Source organism: Theropithecus gelada, chromosome X, assembly GCF_003255815.1.
Source record: "Theropithecus gelada isolate Dixy chromosome X, Tgel_1.0, whole genome shotgun sequence".
Taxonomy (NCBI): Eukaryota; Metazoa; Chordata; class Mammalia; order Primates; family Cercopithecidae; genus Theropithecus; species Theropithecus gelada.
The window spans coordinates 105,851,027-105,876,300 of NC_037689.1; the positions used below are offsets into that span (position 1 = coordinate 105,851,027).

At 40.4% G+C, this 25,274-nt stretch overlaps 1 protein-coding gene across 2 annotated transcripts in view; it reads left to right on the plus strand.

Moving 5' to 3' along the window:
- Positions 1 to 25,274, plus strand: part of MID2 (midline 2) — a 96,325-nt gene that overhangs the window by 25,451 nt on the left and 45,600 nt on the right. For both annotated transcript variants that reach the window (XM_025372567.1, XM_025372568.1), the window contains exon 3: positions 4,285 to 4,380. In XM_025372567.1, the coding sequence (XP_025228352.1) occupies positions 4,285 to 4,380 (96 nt within the window). The remainder of the gene's footprint in view (positions 1 to 4,284; positions 4,381 to 25,274) is intronic.

Below are 25,274 nucleotides of genomic sequence, written 5' to 3' on the forward strand. Positions count from 1 at the left end.
GAGTGGCCCAGAATTTTTTGTTCTAAATGATTCGTCAGTGCTAGGCATGATAAGGAAAGAGTGACTTCCTTAGATTGCATAATCGCTTCAATTCTCTGCTTCCCTTTGCATATATTCATTATTGAGAATAAATTCCAATTTGAGAGGAGGCTTTAATTCCTTGTAAATGAATAGGAAATGAGTAAGTAAATGTTCGGTGTTTTCCTCAAATTATGTCTCATATTGTAAGAAAACAGTGGCAAAAAGCCATCAACAGATGGTGTTTTCATTAGCCAAATATTTATTTTTCAAAGCATTTTCATATTAATGAAGTAAGGTTGAAATTAGAGTCATCTTGTCAGTTCTAGCTCTGTGTTGTTAACACGTGCTGGCATTCTGCAAATTGCTAGGGGGGCAAAGCAAACTAACCATTTGCCATAATTTTGTGATGGTAACTCAAGGCGCATAGTCTAACCAGACCCCAAATTATGTGTTCAGCCATAATGTTTGCTTTTGGTGGCTTCATAGAAGCCGCGAGTCTCAGTTCTGGGCCACAAAAGAGGAACACATAGCAGGGATTTTAGTCCTGCTCTGTACTGTGAATTATTTATGAGATATCAGTTTCATGACCAGTGTTGCAACAGGTTGAGGTATTTGTTAAAAACATTATCCTCATAGAATCCCATGTTTGAATGGAAATGCATTACAGTTGGAAACACAAATTTCTAATATTGCATTTGCTTGGCATTCATCGATCTACATTATATTTGCTGAATATATCAATATATTCATTTGGGATACGTGGAATTCCCATTGATAGGAATTTGGGCCACTGCTAGAGAAAATCATCAACTGGGTTCACTACCAATTCCCACTATCTAACTCAAGCTAGACCCTTTCATCACACTACAGAGTTATTATATTCACCTTATGGCCAAACTTTTGAAGAAGAGTCTAGACTTGCAGTCTCTAATTTGTCACCACACCATACTCTAACCTCAGGATTTCACATTTCCTTCCAAAGCCCTACTGAAACACCTTTTCAAAAGGTCATCTGTGACCTCTAATTACAAAATCCAGCTGCTTTTTATCAATCCTCATATTTCTTGCATTCTCTGCATATTTGACAGTGACAAATCCTTTCTTGAAACACATTTCTTTCAATTATGCTCAGTTTGGCCCAGACTTGCATTACCCTGCGGCCTTGAATATTGCAGCCTTCTTCTAACCAGTGTCCCTCCTCCCCCTCCTGCCCCGGACTTTCCTATTTCAGTCTGCCCCACATATTGCTTCTAGGTTAATCTCCTAAATGCAGCCCTGATTATGCCATTACCTTGCTCAACAGCTTTTGGTAAGTCCTCAGTGCAAACAACAACAACAACAAAAACAAACAAACAAACAAAACTACAAACTCTTAATCTAGGCACTTAAGACCTTTATAACAAGACTTTGGTCTCCATTTCCAGCTAAGTCCCCCACTACTCTCTTTCTACCCTCTGTTCTAGCCAAACGAAACTACTATTCCCTGAATATGCCATGTATTTTATTTCTTTATACTTTTTATTTATTTATTATTTTTTTGAGACAGAGTTTTGCTCTTTTTGCCCAGGTTGAAGTGCAATGGCATGATCTTGGCTCACTGCAACCTCTGCCCCCGGGGTTCAAGTGATGCTCCTGCCTCAGCCTCACGAGTAGCTGAGATTACATGTGTCCGCCGCCATGCCTGGCTAATTTTGTATTTTTGGTAGAGATGAGGTTTCACCATGTTGGCCAGGCTGGTCTCAAACTCCTGACCTCAGGTGATCCACCCACCTCGGCCTCCCAAAGTGCTGGGATTACAGGTGTGAGCCACCCACTGCTCATGGCCTTATTTCTTTGTACTTTTGCTCATTACATTCCTTGTGCCTGGAACATCCTGCTCCCATGCATCTCTGTCTATTAAAATTCTGTTCGTCCTTCAAGGCTCATCTTAATTTTACTTCCTCTTTATCTGTGAAGTCACTTTACCTTGAATAGAGTAGGTGTTCAATACATTTTTGTATTAAATTTCTGAACTGCCACTTCTTTTATTCCTCTGACATCAATTTAGCTTAGAGATCATGTCCAAATCAATGATTGCTTCCTGTTTTCTTCTTCCTTTCCCTTTTCTTTGCCAAGAAGACCAAAGATTGAGATGGTAGTGGGATTAAAGGAGGTCAGGGGAGACACTGTGCCCCAATACAAGAAAAATATAATAAATGGTGAAAAATTACTTCCATGGGAATAAAGCCAAGGAAGCCAAGAGAGACCTGGCAGGAAGGGAAGCAAGGGTTCAGCTGGTCCTCATAATCCAGTTTGAGAAAATGTGAAATCACACTACCCAGCCTGCAAACACATGCATCTATGTGAATATATCCATCTATTCATGGGAACAGTGCCAAAGATATTAAGGAGCTACAGGTACTTAGCAGACAGGAAAGGGGCCAAGTACACAAATCCCTTCTTTTCCTTCATGTTCCCTCTCTCCCCCACATCCCCCCATCCACTTTTTCAAAAGCATGAACTTTGAACTACAAAACATAGGAACCATGGAGATAGCAGTGTAGTACTTAACATGACTGAGGGAAGGAATGCTAGCAGAATAAGGGCCAGTAAGTTGGGGTATTACATTTGGAACAGACTTTATGGGGTATTGGGATAGTGGGTGAGAGAGAAGTAGATATTGGGGTTAGTCTTAGAGGAAAAGCAGCTACCAGGGCTGAAAGACTTCGGATTGGGGAGAAATAAAAAAGCTCATGATTAATCTAGAGTGAAATGATACTCTGTTTTTCACATAAGGAATGGGAAACAGTAGCGTGCTCAACTGAAAACATGCTAGAATTCCGACTACTGTTGTAACAATGTTATATTCAACAGATCTGCAAAGTACTCCTAATATGTACCTGAAAGAATCTATGTACCAGTAAACGATGATAAGCAATGGATATCCTCTCTTTTTAAAATATTTATTTATTTATTTATTATGTATTTATTGAGATAGGGTCTCGCTCTTTCACCCAGGCTGGAGTGCAGTGGTGTGACCCTGGCTCACTGCAACGTCCGCCTCCTGGGGTCAAGTGATCCTCCCACCTTAGCCTCCTGAGTCACTGGAACTATAGGTGCATGCCACCACACCCAGCTAAATTTTGCATTTTTTGTTGAGATGGGGTTTTGTTATGTTACCCAAGCTGGTCTTGAACTCCTGGGCTCAAGCGATCTGCCCACCTCAGCCTCCCAAAGTGCTGGGATTACAGGCATGAACCACTGTGCCTGGCTGATGTCCTCTCTTGATACAGTCAGGCTTTGCATTTGGAAGCCCTGCCTCTCTTGTGGGTGAAGCCTCGGTGCCAAAGAAGGAAAGTTATGAGATACAATGCTAGATTTTGATGAATTCCACACTCAAAATACTCTTTTTTTTCCTGAAGGACCCTACTGATAAATATAAAATATTATAAGCAAAACCACAAAAAATCAGGGAATACTGTGGCAAAACTGTGACTGAGGGCTGGATACATGGGTTCGAGTCCTAGTTTTGCACATGGTAGTAATATGACTGTGCAAAATACTTTAACTCCACTTTGAAGCTTGCTACTCCCATTTGTAAAATACTGGCATCTTCTACTTTGTGGCATTGTTATGGTTTTTAAGTAGTATATATGAAATTGCCTGGCATAGTGTCTGGCATTCATTCAATAATTACAGACAGTCCCTGACTTAACCATAGTTCAACTTATGATTTTTCAGTTTGACAGTGGTGTGAAAGTGATATGCGTTCAGTATGCTTCTTGCCTTACGTTAGGGTTACACCTGGATAAGCCTATCATAAGTTGAAAACTTCTTAAGTTGAAAATGCCCTCTCTGGGACATAACTGCATCATAAGTTGAGGAACACGTGTAATAGTTTTCTTAGTCTACTCGTCTGGAAAAGGGATAATAATATCTGTTCTTCATATGCTGTGGAATTACTACGAGAGCAAAATGAGATATTGCCTATGAAATACTTTGAAAAGTTAAAGATATTATCGAAAATATAAGGTTTCTTTAATGTCAATAAATTCGCACATCCACAAAGTCATGAATGTCATATTTTCCCCAATAATGAGCAAATGTGCAGCATTATTAACTTGTACCTAGATTAGTGCTTGGCTCATGGCAGATACTAAATGAATCTTTGAAACATTTGTCTACTGACTAACCGATTTTCACATGACATTGGTTCTAAAGCTCATGGTTCTTTTTTCCCCTCTTCTCTGTTTCCCTCTGGATTCATACTCTCTGCGATGACAGCAAACTCTGGAGATGAACCTCACCAACCTGGTTAAGCGCAACAGCGAACTAGAAAATCAAATGGCCAAACTAATACAGATCTGCCAGCAGGTTGAGGTATGTAACAGAAACATTTGTGATTTTTCAGAGGACCTGAAATGGGTGACCCCTTGGGAGGACTTCAGTTTTGTCAGAGTGTAGCCCAGTCATTTGGAATGAAGGACTGAATAACAGTTCTAGAAAGTCTCATTCCTTTAGGATGCTTGTTCCAAAAAATGTGTGAGAAACTTATGGTTTAAAAAGAACAGACAGATGGTGGTGATGGACGGTGGGGGGATAATAGTTCAAGGGGCAACCTATTCTCCTTTCCAAACAGCAGGCAGTATGAAAATCAGACATGAAGTGTGCTTCATCTATCATCAAACTGGACATTATCGCTCCTTAAAGAGATTACTGGGGTGTCATAGGGAAGTTGAGAATCCTGGGTCCTTGGGGTAAAGTGAGGTTAATTCAGCACAATATTGTTTCTGTAACAATATTATCAGGACTGCTTCTCCTCTTTCTAGCCTCTCCCCCTCTTCATCCCCTGCCCATGGTCCTATCTATACCATGCACCCCACCTGGTCCTCACTCATTACCTTTCCACTTATTCTTGTCATCAACAAATCATATCTATCTTAAAGTTGTAAATTGTAAAGTGCTGTACAAGTGTGAGGTTTTAATCAATTGTCATCTACATCAAATCTTAGAGCAGAGCTTAGAAGAAGAGCTGACCTCTTCTTAAATGGACATAATAAAATAAAGATGTTATTTCTCTTTCTCAAGAGCGTGAAACTCATACCATTTGGTTTTGTGTTGATTTTGTTGAAGAGCTGATGGTAGGGCTTCAAGTGTAAACAGGGTTGGGTAAAATATTATAGGATTCCTCATGGGCAGTGGTTGGATAAAAATGTTTCTAATTCCATTTAGAGCCTGATAATCTGGTTCTAATCTTACTTGTATGACAGATAAATGTAACAATTCAAGTTTATTTTATTTCAATTTTATTAAGATCTCATCTCTTAATCCAGTCTATAGATTCCTATTTAAGAGACTGTGGAGAATCTTCTTGTAAGGCAAAGAATCCTCTTATTATATGAGTAACCTTCTGACCCCCAATCATTTGGATCTCTTAAAGTATTGAGTTTATTCAAGTAGAGTGTACCTGTATGATGAGCATACCATAGAAATTTAATCCCTCCTGGGCACTCCATTTGTGGAAGAGAGTGGTGTTGTATGTAGGGTCCATACAGTACTGGTTAAACTCAGATGTGAGACTGTAAAATGAAGTCGGGGATTAGGGAAGAAGCATAAGGAATGAAAAGAAAGAACACTAGAGTGTGATTTGGAAAATTGTGTTTTAGACTTGGCTCTTCCATGAACTGATGGTATGAATATAAGTCATTTAGCTTCTCAGTTTCAGTGTTCTTACCTATAAAATGAGGAGTTGAATGATGACATGACCTTTGACTTCTTTCTAGATATCACAGGTCATGATGCTGTGAATGGTTACTTTCTTTATTCTGTTCTTTTTCTCTCCTGGCTTATTCTTTCCAAGAGGGGAGAAACAAAATATAAAGTATTTCAAAGTGGCTTTCAGCTGATCAGAATTCCTCTAATGTTCCACTCTGTCAAAGTTCTCATTATGCTGTTAGATTACAGTATAAGACATCCACACTGGCAAAGGGACAAGGGAGTATTGTAAGCAGGAGACAAGATAAGAGATCCCTTGATTTAGAATTTGCATGATTGAATGTAGAGTAACAGCTAATAGTGAATAAAATGTGGTTAGAAATTATAATCACCTTCCTTGTTCTCATCAAAAAGACTATTAAGTACAGAACAAGTTGTAGTGAAAATAGCAAAGTAAGCAGTTTATTTTTTATAGCTCATTCACTTTAGGACCTCTCTGAGGACTCATCTTTCCACTCTGAAGAGCTTATCAACCTGGCCAGCCTCACCCAAACATAGCCTGTTCCAACCTTTCCCAGCCCATCCTGCCAATCAAACCTTTATGTTCAGGGCCCTACTCTTTTTTTAAGTGACAAGTCTCATAAAACGATCCATCATTGTGTTAATAGGAAAGGACCCACTTTGGATTTTTAGGTAACAAGCAGTGTTTTAACAGTTCCTTCCTGAAGTTAGTATTCTTGCCTGAGTCTTAATGAGGTGACACTAGCGCTGCCACATGCAAATAGAGTAAGGGGAAAGAGTAGCCCGTACAGTGATATTCAAGAAGTGTTCTTTTATGGATGCTTGCTAAATCCCATCATGTAGGCCACTGTCAGCCCTAGATACACAAAAGGTCGACTTTTACTAATCCTTTTTTATGCCTGGCATTGTACCAGGTATAAAGAAACCAGCATAGGCACAGTATCTACCTTCTGAGGGCTTACATGCTACAAGAATCCACCCTGATGTAGATATACATGTGCAAGAAATACAGACAATTGAATATAAACATTAATTGAGAACGGGGAAAGAATAGTGAGATATTGTTGAGAATGAGAATGTATTTTGGGATTTCACTTCATAGTCTGTTGTGTTTAGGATTCTGTCTTTGATCACAGGGACCCTACAGGATGGCTTATGGAAGGCCATTTCTGTCTTCTATGACATTATCCATTCTGAAAAGTTAGGGATGTGCCCTTAACTTCCTTTTTTTTGAGATGGGGTCTCGCTCTGTCGCCCAGGCTAGAGTGCGGTGGTACAATCTTGGCTTACTGCAACCTCCGCCTCCCAGGTTCAATTGATTCTCCCATCTCAGCCTCCCGAGTAGCTGGGATTACAAGCACACACCAACATGCCCAGCTAATTTTTTGTATTTTAGTAGAGACGGGGTTTCACTGTGTTGCCCAGGCTGGTCTCGAACCCCTGAGCTCAGGCAATGCACCCGCCTTGGCCTCCCAAAGTGCCGGGATTACAGGCGTGAGCCACCCGGCGTGGCCAACTTCCTCTTAATAATACGTGAATCCAGGTTACTCATTATCCTCATTCAACACAGAGCCTGTGTCTCCAAAAGCCTTCAGGACAAGCCTCAGGATTAGAAATCTAGTTAATGAAGGGACTTGAGACTTCATAAATGCTTATAAATACTGTATAAAATGAAATGTATAGTAGAATACTTCAGTCATGAAAGTCAGATACTGATGGGTGATTTGAAATTTTTTCATTTTATGTAATCCAGATTCATCTATAGGGAATGACTATATTCACAGTGTATACCAGGCATTTCACATTGGGTGGGGGCGGAGAATACCAGCTAAGGTGCTTCTGAGAAAACTGGAATAGGGTATTTTCCTGTCAAACCCGTTCCCCTTCTTTATTGTCTGCAAATGTCTTTGTCACAGATTGACTTTTCCTAAAGGGGCCATAAATACTGCCTCCCTATCATGGTTCTTTCTCCCTGTTCTCTATTCTCCTCAGAAAGTAAACAAAGCTGCAGTCTTCCTATTATAACAGAAACAGAGATTAAGATCACTACAGATTTATTAGCTGACTTCTATGGTAATGTATCTTGTTATAATTACTGCTGAAGTAATTATAGAATTCAGTAGATGGGTAGTTGGGAAATGTTTTCTGTTGGGGCTGGAGAACATGGGAAAGAGGTAGAGGCAGCTCCAAGACTCCCTTTAATCTAATTAAGGAAGGGCATGCTTTGACCTTGCTACTATAGCCACTTGATCTCTATATATAGTTCTTTGTCCTGGCTCATCAGGCATCCTTTGTTTACATTTCCAAAGGAAACCTCTGTATGATGCATAGCCAAGGGAAAATATATACCAACAGATGAATACTTCCTCTTCGCTTCCAATACTCCATGGTTCTGTGAATAATAGGCATTCTAAAACATAGCAAGGGGCAAATACAGTTAAATACTTAGTAATCAGTTGGTCAACAGCATTTCTTGAGCATACACTGTGTACTCAGTGTGGTGGGCAATTTGGGGGCTACAAAATAAATATATGTGGTTGATGACCCCAGGAACTTTCAGTCTAGTTAGGGAAAACACAGTATGTAGTGAGAAAGAGTATTTATAGAGGCAGCATGAAGTGCAGAAAATACAAATGAATGTAGTATAGCCCTTTCAATTTTACTTATTTAGTCTTGTTCTTAGCTTGTATGGCATTGAGTAAATTAAAGCACTTTCCTGGATATTTTGTGTGCCACCTTTTTCTTCTTTCCAGAACTGCTGTGATACAATGGGTTAATCCATCCCAGAAGCTCCATGGGCAGGTTGATTTCCTTCTGACTCTTCTCAATCCTTTTAAAGAGTTAGATAGCACTGCTCTTTAGCATTAGGAGAAAGAAGAAAGAAAGGAGATTGGTTGGAAGAGAGGGAGAGGTTTCCCTTAGTTTGGGGAATTTTAGCTTTCTGTCTTGCTACTAGGTCTTAGCTTCATCCACTTTGGAAGTCTTTCTCTTTAGAGTTCAAACTTTAGATGGCTTGATATTCTCTTCTTTCTGCTTCTATTGCTCATTGGAAGGGTATTTGGTCTGGGAAGAGCAAGAATCTTGGAGTCTATGTAATAGATGTCTGGCTGCTTCTCCAAGCATAAAATATAAATATTTTAAAATAAATTAATTTAAAAAACACTACTATGAATGATTTCAGCAGATAATCCTTAAATATTTTAAGGTGGTTGAGCTAGAAGAAAGAATAGAATCTAAACCATTAGAGCACAAATATATTTGTTGGTGGAGCCCTCTTTAAGGAGCAGTCAGTGAAATTAGTATAATTGGAAAATTTAATGGAAAAAATGCATTTTAGCCAGATGTTGAAGGAGAAAAAATAATTACTCCCTCTGGAGAGACAGAAAGCAGAGGTATTAGTGGAGGTGTAAATGAGCACATTTTATGGGGAAAACGGTGCCTTAAGCACTGGGTATATACAGATAAGTAGGAAATGGCACCCGCCCTCAAGGAACACACAGATTGGCTAAAAACCTGACAGGTAAAATGGCAAATAGAATGTGAAGTGATAATTACTGTAATGAATGTAAATGCATGATGACAAGTTTGCATGGAGGAAGAAACACTCAGGCCTGCCTGAGAAACTTAGGAAAGGCTGCAGAATGGAAATAAAAATTGAATTATCTTGAAATAAGAGTAGAATTTTGCCAATAAAAATGAGATAAGGGAGTGAAGGGGACCGCATGCAAGAATACAGAAGGGTGATCAGCATGGAAATGTTCAGGGAACCATCAGAAGTTTGGCTTGGCCAGAATGTAAGACATGAGATTGCAAGAGGTGAGTATGGAGAAGTAAGTAGCTTGGACCCAGATAATGAAGAGCCTTGTAGGCCATGTATAGGTGTTTAGACTTTAACCTGAGAAGTCTGGGGAGCCATGGAAGGATTTTAAGCAGGTGAATAACTGAATAAAATCTGCACTGAAGAAGGACTGCTATGGCTGTAGTATGGAGTATGGAGCAAAGGTCAAGGGTCCAGGGTAAAAAGTGAGGACAAAGAGACCAGTTAGATTTTTACTGATCCAAGGAGAGGTGAAGGCCCAGCTTGAGACAGTGGCAGTAGGATTAGGGAAGAAGGGATAAATTCAAAATATTTCTAGGAGGTAAATCAGTATTAATTGGTGATCAGTTAATGGGTGAAGGAGTGAGGGAGAAGAAATACTATGATGATCCACAGGGTTCCGGTTTAGGTGACCAAATGGGTCTATGGCCTTTAACTAGGTTAGGAAATATAAAAGTTCTTTTTAGGCCTGCAAGGTTTATTGTTCTCTGGATCAGAAAGGCAGGTAGGAAATGTACAGTAGAAAGCTGGCTACCTGGATTTAGAGGTCAAGAGAGAGGTCTGGGAAAGGGGTATACTTGGAATTCATTAGCATCTAAGTAGCACTTAAAGCCATAGAGAATGTATAGATTGAAAAGAGGGCCTGGGACAGATTCCAACCCAATTGTTTGTCACTCACAATACAATAACAAACTGACTTTCCAAATAAATAGAAAGTCTGTGGTGCTTTTGAGGAGATTACTGAAGAATGCTATGCATTTTGAAAATTAAATATCAAAAGTAAATTGTTCATTTGTGGAAAAAATCAAAGGTTTAGACATTATTATCTTAAAGACTACAATAATAAGTAACACTGAGGATTTCCTCTGTTCCAGCTGAGCACTTAATATGTGTTAACTCATTTAATTCTCACAACAGCTCTGGGAGATAGACACTGTTAATACTCCTACTTTACAGATAAACAGAGATAAAGAAATATTTAAGTGTTTTGCCAAGTTCATGCCACTGGCAGGTAAGAGAGTGGGGATTTGAATACAGGCACTTTAGCTCTGGAGCCTGTGCCCTTGACCACTCCATTACACTTTTTTTTGCAAGACCAAGGTACACGCCACTTGGATGTCTGTTGTTCATCACTGGTGGTTCCTGGACCCATTGTGAGGATGACTTATAGTGAGCAAGGGGTATAGGATAGGGATGTGAATTCTGAAGGAGAGCAAAGGAGAAACAAAGAACAGTCAAGAGACGAGGAAAACCAACAAAAACAGAGGATCAAAATCTCAGAGGAAGGAGAGACCTTCAAAATGTGGAAGATTTGATTAGTCAATTGGAGCAGAGGCATAGAAGATTTCATTAGTGATCTTTGAGGGAGAAGGTTCTATGAAAATATGAAGATGGAACATAAATTCAAAGAGGTCAGGGAGAAAGTAAGTTATAAGGAAATGCAGGGCTGGGCTTGGTGGCTCATGCCTATAGTCCCAGCACTTTGGGAGGCCGAGGCAGGTGGCTCACCTGGGGTCTGGAGTTCAAGACCAGCCTTGGCCAACATGGTGAAACCCCGTCTCTACCAAAAATACAAAAGTTAGCCAGGTGTGGTGGTAGACACATGTAATCCCAGCTACTCAGGAGGCTGAGGCAGGAGAATTGCTTGAACCCAGGAGGTGGACGTTGCAGTGAGCTGAGATTGTGCCATTGCACTCCAGCCTGGGCAATGGGAGCGAAACTCTGTCTCAAAAAAAAAAAAAAAAAAGAGGAAATGCAGGTTGCAAGAAGTTTGATCACGAAGGTGAAGCAAGAAATAAGGTGTTAGTTATTATCCTTTCGAAGGGCAGAAAAGTCAGACTCATAAATGCTCTGTTTGTGTATTATTCTGCTACTGGTGAGTTAACAATAGGAATCACTAGATCCACTGCGTTCATCCACATATGTTTCCCTTCCCTTCCTGACTTGGTGTCCAGCTTCATCTCCAACCCAGGACACTGTAGCCTTAGTTTCTACAACTTGCCTCTCCTAAAAATGGTATGTAGGTCCTGGGAGGCAGTGTGCTGTGACAGCTTTGGAGTTGGACAGACAGGAGTCATGTTAGCTGTGCAGCCTTGAACACATACTTTTTCTGAGCCTCAGTTTCACCATCTATAAAACTTGGACTAATAATACATTGAAGGGAAAGGCAATACATGTAAAGTACCTGCTACTGTGCCTGGCATATATAGTCAAAGCTCAATAAACGGTGGTGGTGGTAGTACTAGTCATAGTAGCAGGAGGACGAGGAGGAGGGAAAGAAAGAGAAAGAGGAAGAGGAGGTGTAATAGCAGGAACAGTTGCTAGTAGCAGTAGTACTAGTAGTAGTAATTTTGGGCACTACACATTTTGCCAGAGATTCCTAGCCCTGACCTCAGGACTTCCAAAGCTTTTTATCACTATCTCTGAGAGTGGGAAGAACAATCATTCCCAAATACTCATAACCAATTTCAAATTTTACATATACCAACTAGAACTTTCCTTGGGAAGAGGGAGTGGTAATGAAATTGCAGCAGCAAAAATATTGGGTATCTCAGCCATGTGACTCTACATAGCCCACCAGTAACTGCAGATGTGATAGACTGAAAAGGGTTATTGTGCTCAATAAGCTGCTAGTTTGCAGTTACTAATTTAAACACATTTTATTTAGTAAGGAAACAGTCACTGCCCTTCTGCAAGAATATCCAAAAGATTCTTCGTGTTGATACTTAAGTAAATTTACCCATTATCCTGCCCAAATTCTTCTTGATTACTGCCTTTAAGCAAAGCCAAAAGAAAGTTTTAGGGAGGGTCACATGCTTTCACCTCTAGTAATTTTAAAAAGAGAGAGTTCTATAATTTTGTATTTGCGATTTAAAATGTTTATTAGCAAAAATGTTCTGTAAATATTTTTTGTGAGAGATGGAAGAGCAAGGGGAGCAGGCTTAAGAGCTCCTGAGAAGAACTACCAGTGTCTTGTGAAAATGAAATACCTAGTTTTAAACCACTGTGGAATTATAGGTGGAGAAAGTTATTTCTATGAAAAATGGAAAATAAGTGCAGTGATCCAGTCAGTCTATTCGTTTATACTACTGTAATGACTAATTCAGAATATTACATTCAATCTTATTAAGTATATAACAATTGACATTTAATATAGATGAAAAACCTAAGTTAACTGTGCAATCCAGTGTGTGTTCATAGCCTATTTTTATACTAGAAAAGAAAGTGCTTTATAATTTTTCAGACATCTAATGCATTCGATCCTTTTTAAAAAATACTTTGTGACAATTCTTCATATATGTCAGTAAAGTAACATTTTTGAAGACATTAAATGTTGCAGTTGAAATACTTGGAGCGTATGAACACATGACAGGGTTTGAGGATAAAGTTAGTTAGGATTAATACTGTTTTCCTCCCCCTCCTCCCTCACATCTATATGGCAGGTAAGCTTTCAGGTGTGGTCATGTCTTCATAGCCGAAACGGTTCACATAGGAATGCACTTTCATCCCACTTTTGCACTTTTCCTTTGGTATAGTGAAGCTTATCTTACAGTCCCATTTCCCATCCCTCCTCTAGTTCCCATTTCTGTGTTCAAATTCCAGGTTACTCACTAAATGACCAGAGCACTTGCTTAATTTTGGCCCCTCTTGTTTGCTCCACTATTTTCACAATCCACCCCAATTCCCCATTTCTAATGTGCTCTTGGAAAGTTAATGTAATCCTAATAATTCAGCTAAGGTTCTATCAAGCTTTTCCTATACCTTTAAATGTTTCTAGTTCCACTTCTACTCTAATCTCTCCTGCCATCAACCCAACCAAAACCAAACAAATTTTTTAAAAACCCAGACTTGAAACCAAAACAACCATCACCACAGCAGATAGGCAGACAGCCATTGAAATGTCCTTACTGTCTCTGCCTGTCAAGAGGAGTCCAGCTGTGTGGTATGGTAAGCAAGGATTGGGAGGAAGAGAATCTTATTTGAATAATTTGTTCTGGGCACTGTGCTAGAGACGTCATTTCTAATCTCACTTAGTGTTTATGACAACCCTGTGATACAGCTGGTTAATATTCCCATTTTGCAAGTGAGGAACTTGAAGGCCAGAAATATTAGATGCCTTACTCAAGGTCACACATAAGTAAGCTGGGATGCAATTCTGCATTTCTCTCACTCCAAAGTCCATGTTCTTTCCATTGCACTGTGCAACCTAGTGGATAAGTTGTTGGTTTACTTGCCAGTGATTCATTTGTGCTCAGATAGGTAGGAGACAGCTCCAGAAAACCCCTTGTTTTTCTCCACAAAATAGCTCTAGCTCTAGAAAAACATATGGTCTATTTGGGAGCCTGGCGTTCCTGAATCTGTGCTAAGCCTCTTATGTACTCCTGCCATTGGCCTACCTTTGATAGCCCAGAGCTGCTCTCCATATTCGGACAGCCCTTCATAGGGTACAGAGGAGAGGGAGTCGCCTAGAGTTGGCAGAAGGAAGCAGTAATGCCCACAATTAGGCATTTACTTGCCCAGATTATTTTTGTGCCATGGGGGTGAAAATAGTGTGGGCAGCTCCAGGTATCAACACTGTCCTCATCCATAGAGTTTACGCTGGGACCCATATTTTCTTGCTGAGACTGCTGGGATGGGTCGTCATTCTAGGGCTGTATGTGACCATGTTTCAGGGTAAAAGTAGTCTCCATGAGACACAGGTTTTCTTAACAGTTACAAAGAGTTTTGCAGTAAAGATGTAGTCTCAAAAGTATACTTAATGTTTGCACATACCAAAACAGGCTATAAATAACAAATATAGTACCACAATGACTGCAAATATATAGATTTCCTCAAAAAAGAGTGAATGCATTGCTACCATTAATGGTGTCTTTTGATGGAATGATTACTTAGAAGTATACATACAGCCAGGAAATCAGCTATTTACTACCTCAAGACAGAAAGAGAATCCAATGCCTCCGTCTATTCCCACTACCTCTCCTCTCACCTAAATCAAATCTTGAATCCAAGTTTACCCTATCTCAGCCAGTCCTAAGAGCTCTTAATTACTCCTAAGAGCTTTAAATACATTAGCTCATTTAATCCACACAATAACCCAATGAAGTACGTATTATTCTCATTCTCATCTTATAGATGGGGAAACTGAGGCACAGAGGGGTAACTTATTTGTATAAAATCACAGGTGGCAAATTAAGAGTTTGCATCCAATTTTACTGAGGTCTATGCTCTTAATGAGATTATGCTGTATTAAAAAACAGGGGCAAAACTAACAACCCATGGCTCCATGTGCAATGTTTTGCAAGTCACTGATTATTGTGCTTATGATCTGGGTAAGGACAGAAAACCAGTACTATGTGAGCATGTGTCTTTGTGGGAATGATGTGGTGTGATACTAGAGAAATGTTTGGGCAAGCCTTTCTTTGTGATGGTAATCTCTCCAGAGCATGCATCATAATGCCTCTGCACATGTTATGCATCTGTCCGTCTATTTCATAGATGGCTGTGCCTGGCTGTTCATCTCTTATGTGTGTCTGGGGAGGAGGTTTTATGTGTACAGAGGATATATGTGGAAAAAAGGATATATGCCCAGTGAGAGAATTAGTGTTTAAACTGGGTCATGAGGATTGCTTTGACCTCTGTTTCCCCCCACCCCAAAGGGTTCTTTTCAGTCCTTTGATGATTTCCCCATGTAAGGCGAGAAACTGGGACACAACTGGAGGATGTTGCCTTTTGTTTTCTCTGATTAGAAACATTGACTCTTTCCTTGAGAGAAGGTTTTCCTCCTCTTCTGCATATCCCAAGCCTGTTCCAGCTTCTCCTTAGTAACATCAAAGGCACAAAACAATCATTGGCTTTGGAATAATTTCTAAATCAATAAAACTCTAGCTAAAAGTGTATAGCACCAATGCTAGTCGCATAGAAAGACATAGTTCCATCCTGAGCTCCCTCATCCCAATCTATATATGGGTAGTTTTGCACTGGCATAGAACGGCAGGTTTACCAATGTCCAAAGATGTCTTATTAGAAAAATCTCAGGTGCAGGGGAAAGCCCAGGACATGAGGAGGATTAGAGAAGAGGGTGAGCAACCTAGGCAGGGAAGGATAACAATGGTATGTGAAAAGGAAGGAGAAACAATCACAAGATGCCAGTTTACTCTATAGTGCACATACAATGAAACTCCTGCCAAATTTGTGGTGTGTTCTAGCATCTGAAGAGCTTTGAATCTTCTAGCACCCTGGGGCTATTCTGGGATTCCAGTTGCCACCCACTCAACAGCCAAGAAATTCAAACCATTTCAGGAGGATTCCATTGGTTTTAGAATGAAATGGAATTTATATTATATTGGTAGCTCACAGAGAACACTTACATTTAAGAAGTAAAAATATGATATCACAGATGAATATGCAAATTGCATATTGTTTGCATGCCAGAGTAAAATTAAACACCTTCATGCTTTTGTACTCCATTTCTGTCAAAAACAGGGTATTGGCAGAAAGTCATCTGAAAAAAAAAAGAAACACTGACCTGCAGTGAGTACTGCCAAACCCCATGCTAACCCAGTGACACATCATTAGCTCAGAAGTTGAAAGCAAATGGTGTTCCTGAGGGTCTGATGTTTATTATTTATTGTCTTTTTTTAAAAAAAGCACTCTTATAAAACCTCTGTCATTTTTTCCTCTGTGAACCTTTATAAAAATATTAAGCGCCACTGTGGGGTTAGCATAGTGTTATGTGATACAGAGGAATATAGTAGCAGTTGTATTAAGTTTCTATCCCTGTCTTCAAGGACTTTATAGTCTAGTTGAGAAAACAGAGCTCACAATATGAAACATTGCCAAGCAATATAAAATAATTTAGCACTAAACTGTGTGACAGTAACTGTAAGTGATGTAGTAATTCGGGGGAGAGGGTGATCGAAGAAGGCTAACATTGTTACCATCATTAATACCTATTGTTCATTAACACTTAATGTGCTCCAGGTGTCATGCCAAGTGCTTTACATGTATTATCTCATTTAATCTTCTCAGCTACCTCTGAGACAGACACTATTATTATCCCAATTTTTCAGATGAGGAAACTCAGATAGCTAAGTGATTTATCCAAGGGGAGCGTAGAAATGAGACTAGAGAGGCATGGAGGGACCTGATTACAGAGGACATTAAAAGCCATGCTAAGAAGTTTGGCATTTATCCTAAGGTCAAAGGGAAGCCAATTGAAATTTAGTATGAAGCCATTTTAAGCATGGGTGTAGTGGGTTTTTTTTATGTTTGTTTTGTTTAGTTTTGTTTTATTTTGAGACAGAGTCTCCCTCTATCTCCAGGCTGGGGTTCAGTGGTGCGATCTTGGCTCACTGCAACCTCCACCTGCCAGGTTCAAGGGATTCTGCTGCCTCAGCCCCCTGAGTAGCTGGGATTACAGGCATGCGCCACCACGCCCAGCTAATTTTTTTTTTTCTTTTGTATTTTTAGTAGAGACGGGGTTTCACCTTGTTGGCCAGGATGGTCTTGATCTCCTGACCTCGTGATCTGCCCACCTCGGCCTCCCAAAGTGCTGGGATTACAGGCATGAGCCACCGTGCCCGGCCTGCAATGTGTTTTTTTTTTAAAGTTCATACTGTCCCTCTGCTGGGTTAAGTACACATTGGGAAAATAAATGATTGGAGACAGAGGGACCAATTAGGAGACTGTAGTAGCATCATGCTTGGCACATAGTAGGCACTCAATGTCTACTTGTTGGATGGATATATTAATTCAGGGAAGAGATTTTGGTGGACAGATCTAGTGAAATATAAGGGAAGATGATAGAAAAGAATAGATTTGAATTATATTTATGAGGTAAATATAGGGGATGTGATGATTAAGTGGATGTGGGGAATAAGAAAGACAAGTTAAGAATGAAGCCCTGGGTTTCTGAGGAGCTGGTGATACCCTTCATTCATTTAGGGAACATTAGAGAAGAATCAGATTTAATGGAACAGGATGTAGGAAAGAGACGAGTTCAGTTCTGGAAACACTGAGTTTGTAGTGCCTGTAGTTGTGCAAATGAAATGTCCAGTGAGCAGTTAGTTATATCGGTCTAAATTTCAGGAGAGAGAATTAGGATAGAGATAAATATAATTAAGGCAAATGGGGATCTTTTTGAGGTGATAGAATTGCTCTAAAGTTGGATTGTGATAATGGTTATAAAATTCTGTAAATTTACCAAAATTATTGAGTTGCCCACTTAAAATGGGTGAATTATGTGGCATGCAGATTATATATCAATAAAGCTCTTAAAATTAAAAAAGTTAAGCAAGGTACTGGCACATAGGTAGTAATTGAAGCCTTAGAAATGGATGAGGTCACCTAACTCAGTGTGCTAGAACTCCCAGAATACTGACATTTGAGGGACAGCCAAAGGAGTTGGAATGATCAGAAGGAAAACTAGGAAAATATGCGTCATAGAAGTCGAAAGAAGAAAGTATTTTCAGAAGAAGTGAATAGATGATCTTTTAAATAATGATTTGAAAGACTTAAATATCTTGAAATGTCAATAGGAAGGAGTGGAACCAGAAGAGAGGTTGGCTGAAGGAAAGGGAAGAAGATTAATCAAATGAGGACCCCAGGAAGGTAGAAGAGGATGGAATGCAAAGCCTCTAGGAGAGGACTGATGAACTTTCTAGAGAGATATATCACTTCTTTGTAATAGGAGAAAGGAAAGATGATTGTTTCCTTATTGTTTTGTGAGAATTTGAAAGAATTCCCTGGAATAATTTTTTTTTCTCTGTGACAAAGGAAGTAAAATCATTTGTTACGATTTTACTATGAGTGAGAAGGGAGGTGGTAGGGTTGAAGCTTTGTGGATGGTAGAGATTGCTACTGTGGAGATATAGAGAGAGCTGTTAAGAGAAACACAGAATTAATAAGAAACTTTGAAAGCCTGCTTGAAATTGGACACCACAAATTTAAAGGGGAATCAATCTATGCTTCCGTGATTAGCATACAGGTCACACTTAAAACCATGAAAATGAATGAATTTGGCCAGGAAAAGTTGATTAGGTGAGGAAAAGGACATAGATATAGATTAGATAGAGATAATATATATTATTAACCTTTTACCTGTCATGTGTTGTGATATTTTCCCCCAGTTTGTCTTTTGTCTTTATTTTCTGTATGGCTTCTGGTTTTTCTTGCTTGTGAAAGGTCTCCCCCTCCTTAAACTTTCTTTTCATATTTTTGGTGGTTTTATTTTTTATATTTTAAGTCTTTAATGTACCTGGAATTTGTTTTAGAATATGAGATTTTGAAATGTATTTTACGACATGTAGTTGTGTTTCCTTTCAGATAGATAACTATTATGCTAAGCCCATTTATTTAAAGAAAAGCAGTCCTTTTCCTGTTGAGTAGATATGCTACCATTGCCATATATTGGATTTCCATATGTACTTGCTTCTATTCTAGGCTCTATTCTGTTCCATTGATTTAATTTTCCATTCTTATGCCAATACCTTACTATTTTCATTATACTAATTTTTTAATAATATCTGATATTTCCTTACTAGTCTTAGATATTTGTTTCTCCATATGTTTACATATTTGTGTCTCCATATGAACTTTAAAATAATTTTGTATAGTTACAAAATATACTCAGTTTGGATTGTGATTATCACTATATTACAGTTGTGTGTTAGTTTTTGGAAGAAAGACATTCCTATGATATGTCTTCCCTTCCAGAATCACGGTATATCTTCGCATTTTTTCAGGTTTTATTTTTGGGACCACCTCTTTAATATTTAGTTGTTTTCTTCAAATAGGTACAGTACATTTTGTTGTTGTTGTTGTTGATTCCTAAGTAGTTTGTACTCTTGTCCGTGCTGTGAATGGGCTACTTTTCTATTTCCATTTTTAAAAGCATATGGAGGAAAGCTTTTGATTTTATGTATTTTCTTGTGTATAATAATCTCACCATACTGGCAATCTTATATTTAAGAAAAAACTAGAGTCTCGGGTTTATCTGAGGCACTTATATCTCCTTTACCAATATTTATACCAATTATTTCATGTTCTGTCTTTCTTTTGCCTCAGCTAAAACATTTAAAACACTATGGTGATATCATACATCCTTGCCTTGTTCATAATGTTACTGGAAAGGGCCTTAGCATTTCACCATTTAGTATGAAGTTTGCTATTTATTATATATGAACGCTGTTTTATTTAGAATTTTCTAAAATACTATTGTCTATATCTGTAAGTGTATCTCCTTTTCCACTGTTAGTGTTGTATTTTTGTTTTATTTTTTCCCTTTTTCCTTAATAAATAATTTCAAAGAAGCAGCTTTTGATGTTAATTATCCCTTGCAAGGTAGTTTCATTTTGATTTTATTAATTTGAGCTTTTTAAAAGTGAATTTCCTCCTTCTATTTACTTTCATTTTATTGCCTTTTTCCGGTTTCTTAAATTGAGTGAATTCCTGTAGTTTCCATTTTTATATATTTTCCTGAGTACAGCTTTAACTATATCCCATATATTTTAGTATTTAGTGTGTGCTCTTTCATTATTTTCTATAAAATTAACAACTTAAGTTTCATTTTCCTCTTTGATTACAAGGTTATTTAGGAGTATTCAAGCAGAAAATTTCCCTGACCCCTTTGCTGGCAGGAACTGGAGTGCATGGATGCTAGAACGAATCAGACACTTCAGTGCCAGCAGGGGCAGACTCCACTTGCTTGGCCCCACTGTGTTCCACCCCTTGCAGGAGGGGGAGCGCAGGTGAGCAGGTGAAGGAGCTGGGGCAAGCGCTTTTGGGTGCTGGCAGGAGCAAAACTCTGTGCTTCCCCACAGCAGCATCTAGGGGGGTGCCCATGTCCCCTGAAGCCCCAGAAAGAGTGTTACAGTCAGTGCTCTTTTAGCTTTGCTGTCTGTGAATGGCTTAAGTGTTAACAGCTCAGTGGAGGGTCAGTGTGATGGCCTTTTGCACTCGCACTTGAGTTCTTGTTTGACATCCATGAGGAATGAGGTCACATGAACAAATTGGAGATGGTAAATGTGGAGGATTTTATTGCCAATGAAAGTGGCTCTCAGAGGGAAGGGGAGCTGAAAAGGGGACAGAGTGGGACGATCATCTTCCTCCAGAGTCTAGCTGTCCCCGGCTGGACTCCTCTTCAAAACAACACCGTAAAGCTGTCCCTCTGAAGTCAAGCTGCTTCTCTCCAACTTCCAACCATAGTCTCCAATGTCCAGCTGCTTCTCCTCTTCTCTCTGCTGGCGAAACCTGGGGTTTTTATGGGCACAGGATGGGGGGCAGGCTGGGGTATGGATGGTTTTGGAAAAGGCAGCATTCAAGCAGGAAAATAGGAATGCATGTTCTCACTTTGGGCCACGGTGCCAGGCTTGAGGGCGAGACCCTCGCCAGAGACCTACCCTCTTCTGCCCAGAATTTCCCTGCCTCCTGTCCCTGTCATTTCCCTCCTCTGAAGAGGCACATCTAACTGCTGTTATAATATGGACAATGACTGGTCTTAGCTACTTCCTGCTTACAGGGGGTGTGAGTATGGGAAGAACAGCAGTCAGATTCCTCCCCAAGGTCTACCTAAGGGTCCCCGGCAAAAGGGAGCCATTGTCTAAGGCTCTGGTTGCCTGACTGTTTGGAGTTTGATGGCCTCTAGGCGCAAAGAAACAAGTTTTACAGGGTTAAGTATGCATGGACCAAATATATGTAGTATACAAAGAGGAGTTAAAAGGAGAGAATCTATTGCCGAAGATTACAGAAATAAGAAGTGAAATATACTAATCATTCTGAAAACAACATTATACCCCGTGGTATAGCACAGAATGAAGGTAAAAACAACAAGTATAGGCAAGACTATAAAGAGGATATCCATGGAAGGTTAATCATTAACACTTATCTTTTGTGATTTTTAGCTTGAGTTCCCCGATCGCTTCACATTGGTACTTTGGGTACTCTTCTGGGTTGATGCAGGTAACTCTGTCAGCTTCCCAGGCCTTTACTCACGTATAGTGAATACAATGATCGATTCCAGTGACTTTCAGTGCCATAGGAGTAGAAAGAAGTATAATCCCTCCCAATCTGGGCTTATAGAGGGAGAAAGGAAAGGAAGTACCTTTACCAGTACGAGGTCCCCTGGGTTGAATAGGGGTGGCCCTAGTTCATGGGATTGGGCCTCCAACAGTTGTTTCAGTTCCTGTTGGAAATGGGCCAAATAAGTTATATGTTTAATCAAATCAGAGATTTTTTTGGTCCAGCAAGAAATCATTGGTGAGAAAAGGCCATCCATACATCATTTCAAAGGAACTCAAACCCAGTTTTGGAGGGGTGTTTCTAACATATAGTAGGGCTATGGGGGCGATGAGTCTCCTAAGACAGTTTCCTGAGGTGCATTTTGATATCATTCATCTTTTCCACCTTTCCTGAGGATTGTGGTCTCCAAGCACAATGAAGATGGTACTGTATGCCTAGTGCCTTTGAGACCCCTTGGGTGACAGCTGCCTTGAACAGGGGCCATTATCACTCTGGAGGTACTTAGGGAGTCCAAAGCAAGAAAGTATCTCATTAATTAGTACTTTTATCACCTCAGAGGCTTTCTCTCTCTGACATGGAATTGCTTCTACTTAGTGAAGTTATCTCTCCACACTAGGAGATACTGGATGCCTCTTGCCTTTGGCATATGGGTGAAATCCATTTGCTAGTCTTCCCCTGGATAGCCTCCTGTCCTTTGGATTCCTAGGGGAAGAAGCTGTCGATTAAGGGGATTATTTTTAAGGCAAGTCTAGCAAGCATTAACGATCTGTTTAACTGTATCAGGTTTTTACCTGAGAACAATTTCTGGGCCAACTGATAGGTTTTATCCTTACTTAGGTGGAAGGCTTGGTGAAGGATTTTAAGAACTTTTGTATTGGTCAGCAGCCTGTAGATGAAGCTTGCTGTCCTCCAATTGTAGCCATCCTGGGGACCGAAAGATGTAGCCCTGAGAGGTTACCCATTCTATTTCCACAGGAGAATATTTAGATTTTATTTCTCTTATGGGGCCCCCTCAGATCAGTGAGGCTTCAAGTGGATCAGAAATCTGAGGCCCTGTTGCTGCTGATTTAGCTGCTTGGTATGCCAATCTATTTTGCTCAGCTACTTCATCCATACCTTTTTGGTGGCCTTTACAATGTATTACCACCACTTCACATGTGAGAAAAACCGAGGATAATAGTCTGTTAATTTACTGATGGTATTTAATGGGACACCCATTACCTGTGAGGAAGTTTCTCTCTTTCCAGATAGTGGCACGGGCATGGAGGACTAGGAAAGCATACTTAGAATCAGTGGAAATGTTAACTGTTTTTAGTTTGCTTAACTGAGTGCCTTTGTGATGGCAATTACTTTGGCTAATTAAGCACTTGTCCCTGAGTAGAGAGACACGCTCTCAACAATATCATTCAGAGTAACTATTGCATACCCTGCTTTATGGATCCCTTGTTCTACAAAGAACTTCTGTCTGTAAAGAGAATCCAGTCTGGGTTCTCTAAGAGAACCTCTTGAGATTCTCTTGAGATCCTCTCTGGTCACATAGGTGCATACTACTAGCTGCTCACAGTCATGTTCAAGCTTCTCAGCTTCCTCTGGGAGGAAGGTGGCTGGATTTAGGGAGGGGCAGGTTCTTAATTGGACTTCAGATCCCTCTAATAGCAGAGCTTGATACATGAGGATGCAGTTGTCTGTTAGCCAGAGATTCCCCTTGGAAGACAGCAGTCCTGACACATTATTTGGAGTGCAAACAGTTAAGTTGTTCCCCATGGTTAACTTAGTAGCCTCTGGTACCAGCAAGGCTACTGCTGCATCTGCCTGGAGGCAGGCTGTCCATCCTTTGGCTACCAAATCAAGCTCCTTACTTAGGTAGCCTTCAGGTTGCTGGGCTGGACCCGGGCTTGTGTTAGAACTCCCAGGGCCATTTGCTTTGCTTCCGACACATAAAGATTAAACATTTTCCCTATGGGGAGACTAAGGGGTGGTGCCTCAAGCAAGGTTTGTTTTAGTTGGTCAGAGGCTTTTCTAGTCTCTGGTTCCCAAATTAGACAGTGAGTTTTAGCTTCCTGAGTATCCTTTATTAGATGATATGAGGGACAAACTATTTCACCATACCCAGGTATCCATAGTCTGCAGAATCCCGTAATGCATAAGAATCCCCTCAGTTGCTTGAGGGTTTTGGGGAGGGGAAAGGAGGAGATGGACTTAATCCTTTATTTGCCCAATGCTCTTGTCCCCTCTGACAAGATCAGACCAAGGTACTTCACTGAAGTCTGACAGAACTGAGCTTTAGATTTCGAAACTTTATATCCTCTATTAGCCAGAAAATTAAGAAGAGCCTTACTATCCTCCTGAAAGGCTTCTTCAGTTGGAGAGTGTCGTCTATATATTGTAAAACTTTAACCCAAGGATAAGGGTACTCAGAGAGGTCTCTTGGCAGTGCCTGCCCAAACAAGTGAGGGCTGTCTCAGAATCCCTGAGGTAACACTGTCCAGGTAAACTGGGTAGTTTGGTTAGAGGGATCCTCTAATGCAAACAAATACGGAAGTCAGAGTGTGCAGAAGAAGGCATCCTTTAGGTCCAGGACTGTGAACCATTTAGTTCCCTCAGGTATTTGAGGTAGCAGGGTATACAGATTGGAAACCACTGGGTGTAATGGAACCACAGCTTCATTAACGAGGTGGCGGTCCTGAACTAGTCTCCATTCCCCGTTGGGTTTTTTGTATTGCCAATATCGGGGTATTACAAGGGCTGTTGCAGGGTTTGAGGAGGCCCTGCAACGTTAAGTTATCGATGGCTTCTAGTCCTTTCCTAACTTCTGGTTTCAGGGGATATTGTTTCTGATTAGGAAATGAGGTGCAATCCTTAAGGTGAACCTGGACTGGTATGGCATTTGTGGCTTGGTCAATTTTCCCTTGAATTGCCCACACTTCTGTGTTAATATCAGTCTTCACTAGGGGGAGACAAATAGTTTGTCTGGAGGCCATCAGAATGGTGGTCCCCATACCCGCCAGAATATACCTATTCAACAGAGGAGTTGGACTTTCAGGCATAATTAGAAAGGCATGGGTGAACAACAGGTCTCCCCAACTACAACTAAATGGTTGGCAAAAATACCGGGTTAAGAGCCTTTCTGAGACACCCCTCACATTTGTGCTAAGAGAGGAGAAGGGACCTGAATTGGAGAGGAGAACCGAGAGACCAACCCCAGTGTCCAAAAGGAGGTCCACTTTCTTCCCTTCAATTTCCAGAACTACCTGGGGTTCCTGGATGGTAATGGTGGTCTGGACCACTGGAGCTGGGGGGAGGAGCCCTGGGACCCATCAGTCCTGCTGGACCACTTGGGAGATCGGCTCTGGACCTGGTGACCAGCCTCCCTGGGGACAGTCTGCCTTCCAGTGGTCCCCACTGCAGATTGGACAGGGTCGAGGTGACTTCCTCATGCTGCCTTGGCAATCCTTTCTAAAATGTCCTGGCGTACTATATCTGTAGCAGTTAACAGGTGCACCTCAGGAATTCTGAGGTTTGTGGACTTGCATGGTGGCCATTAAACCCTCTGCTTCTTTCCTGTGTTTTCTCTCTCTCTCCTGGACCTCCCTATCTCTATTATAAAAGATCAAGGTGGCCACTTTCAGGAGATTCACTAAAGTACTCTCTGCTCCCAGGGTCTGTTTCTGCAGTTTCCTCCTAATATCAGGGGCTGCCTGAG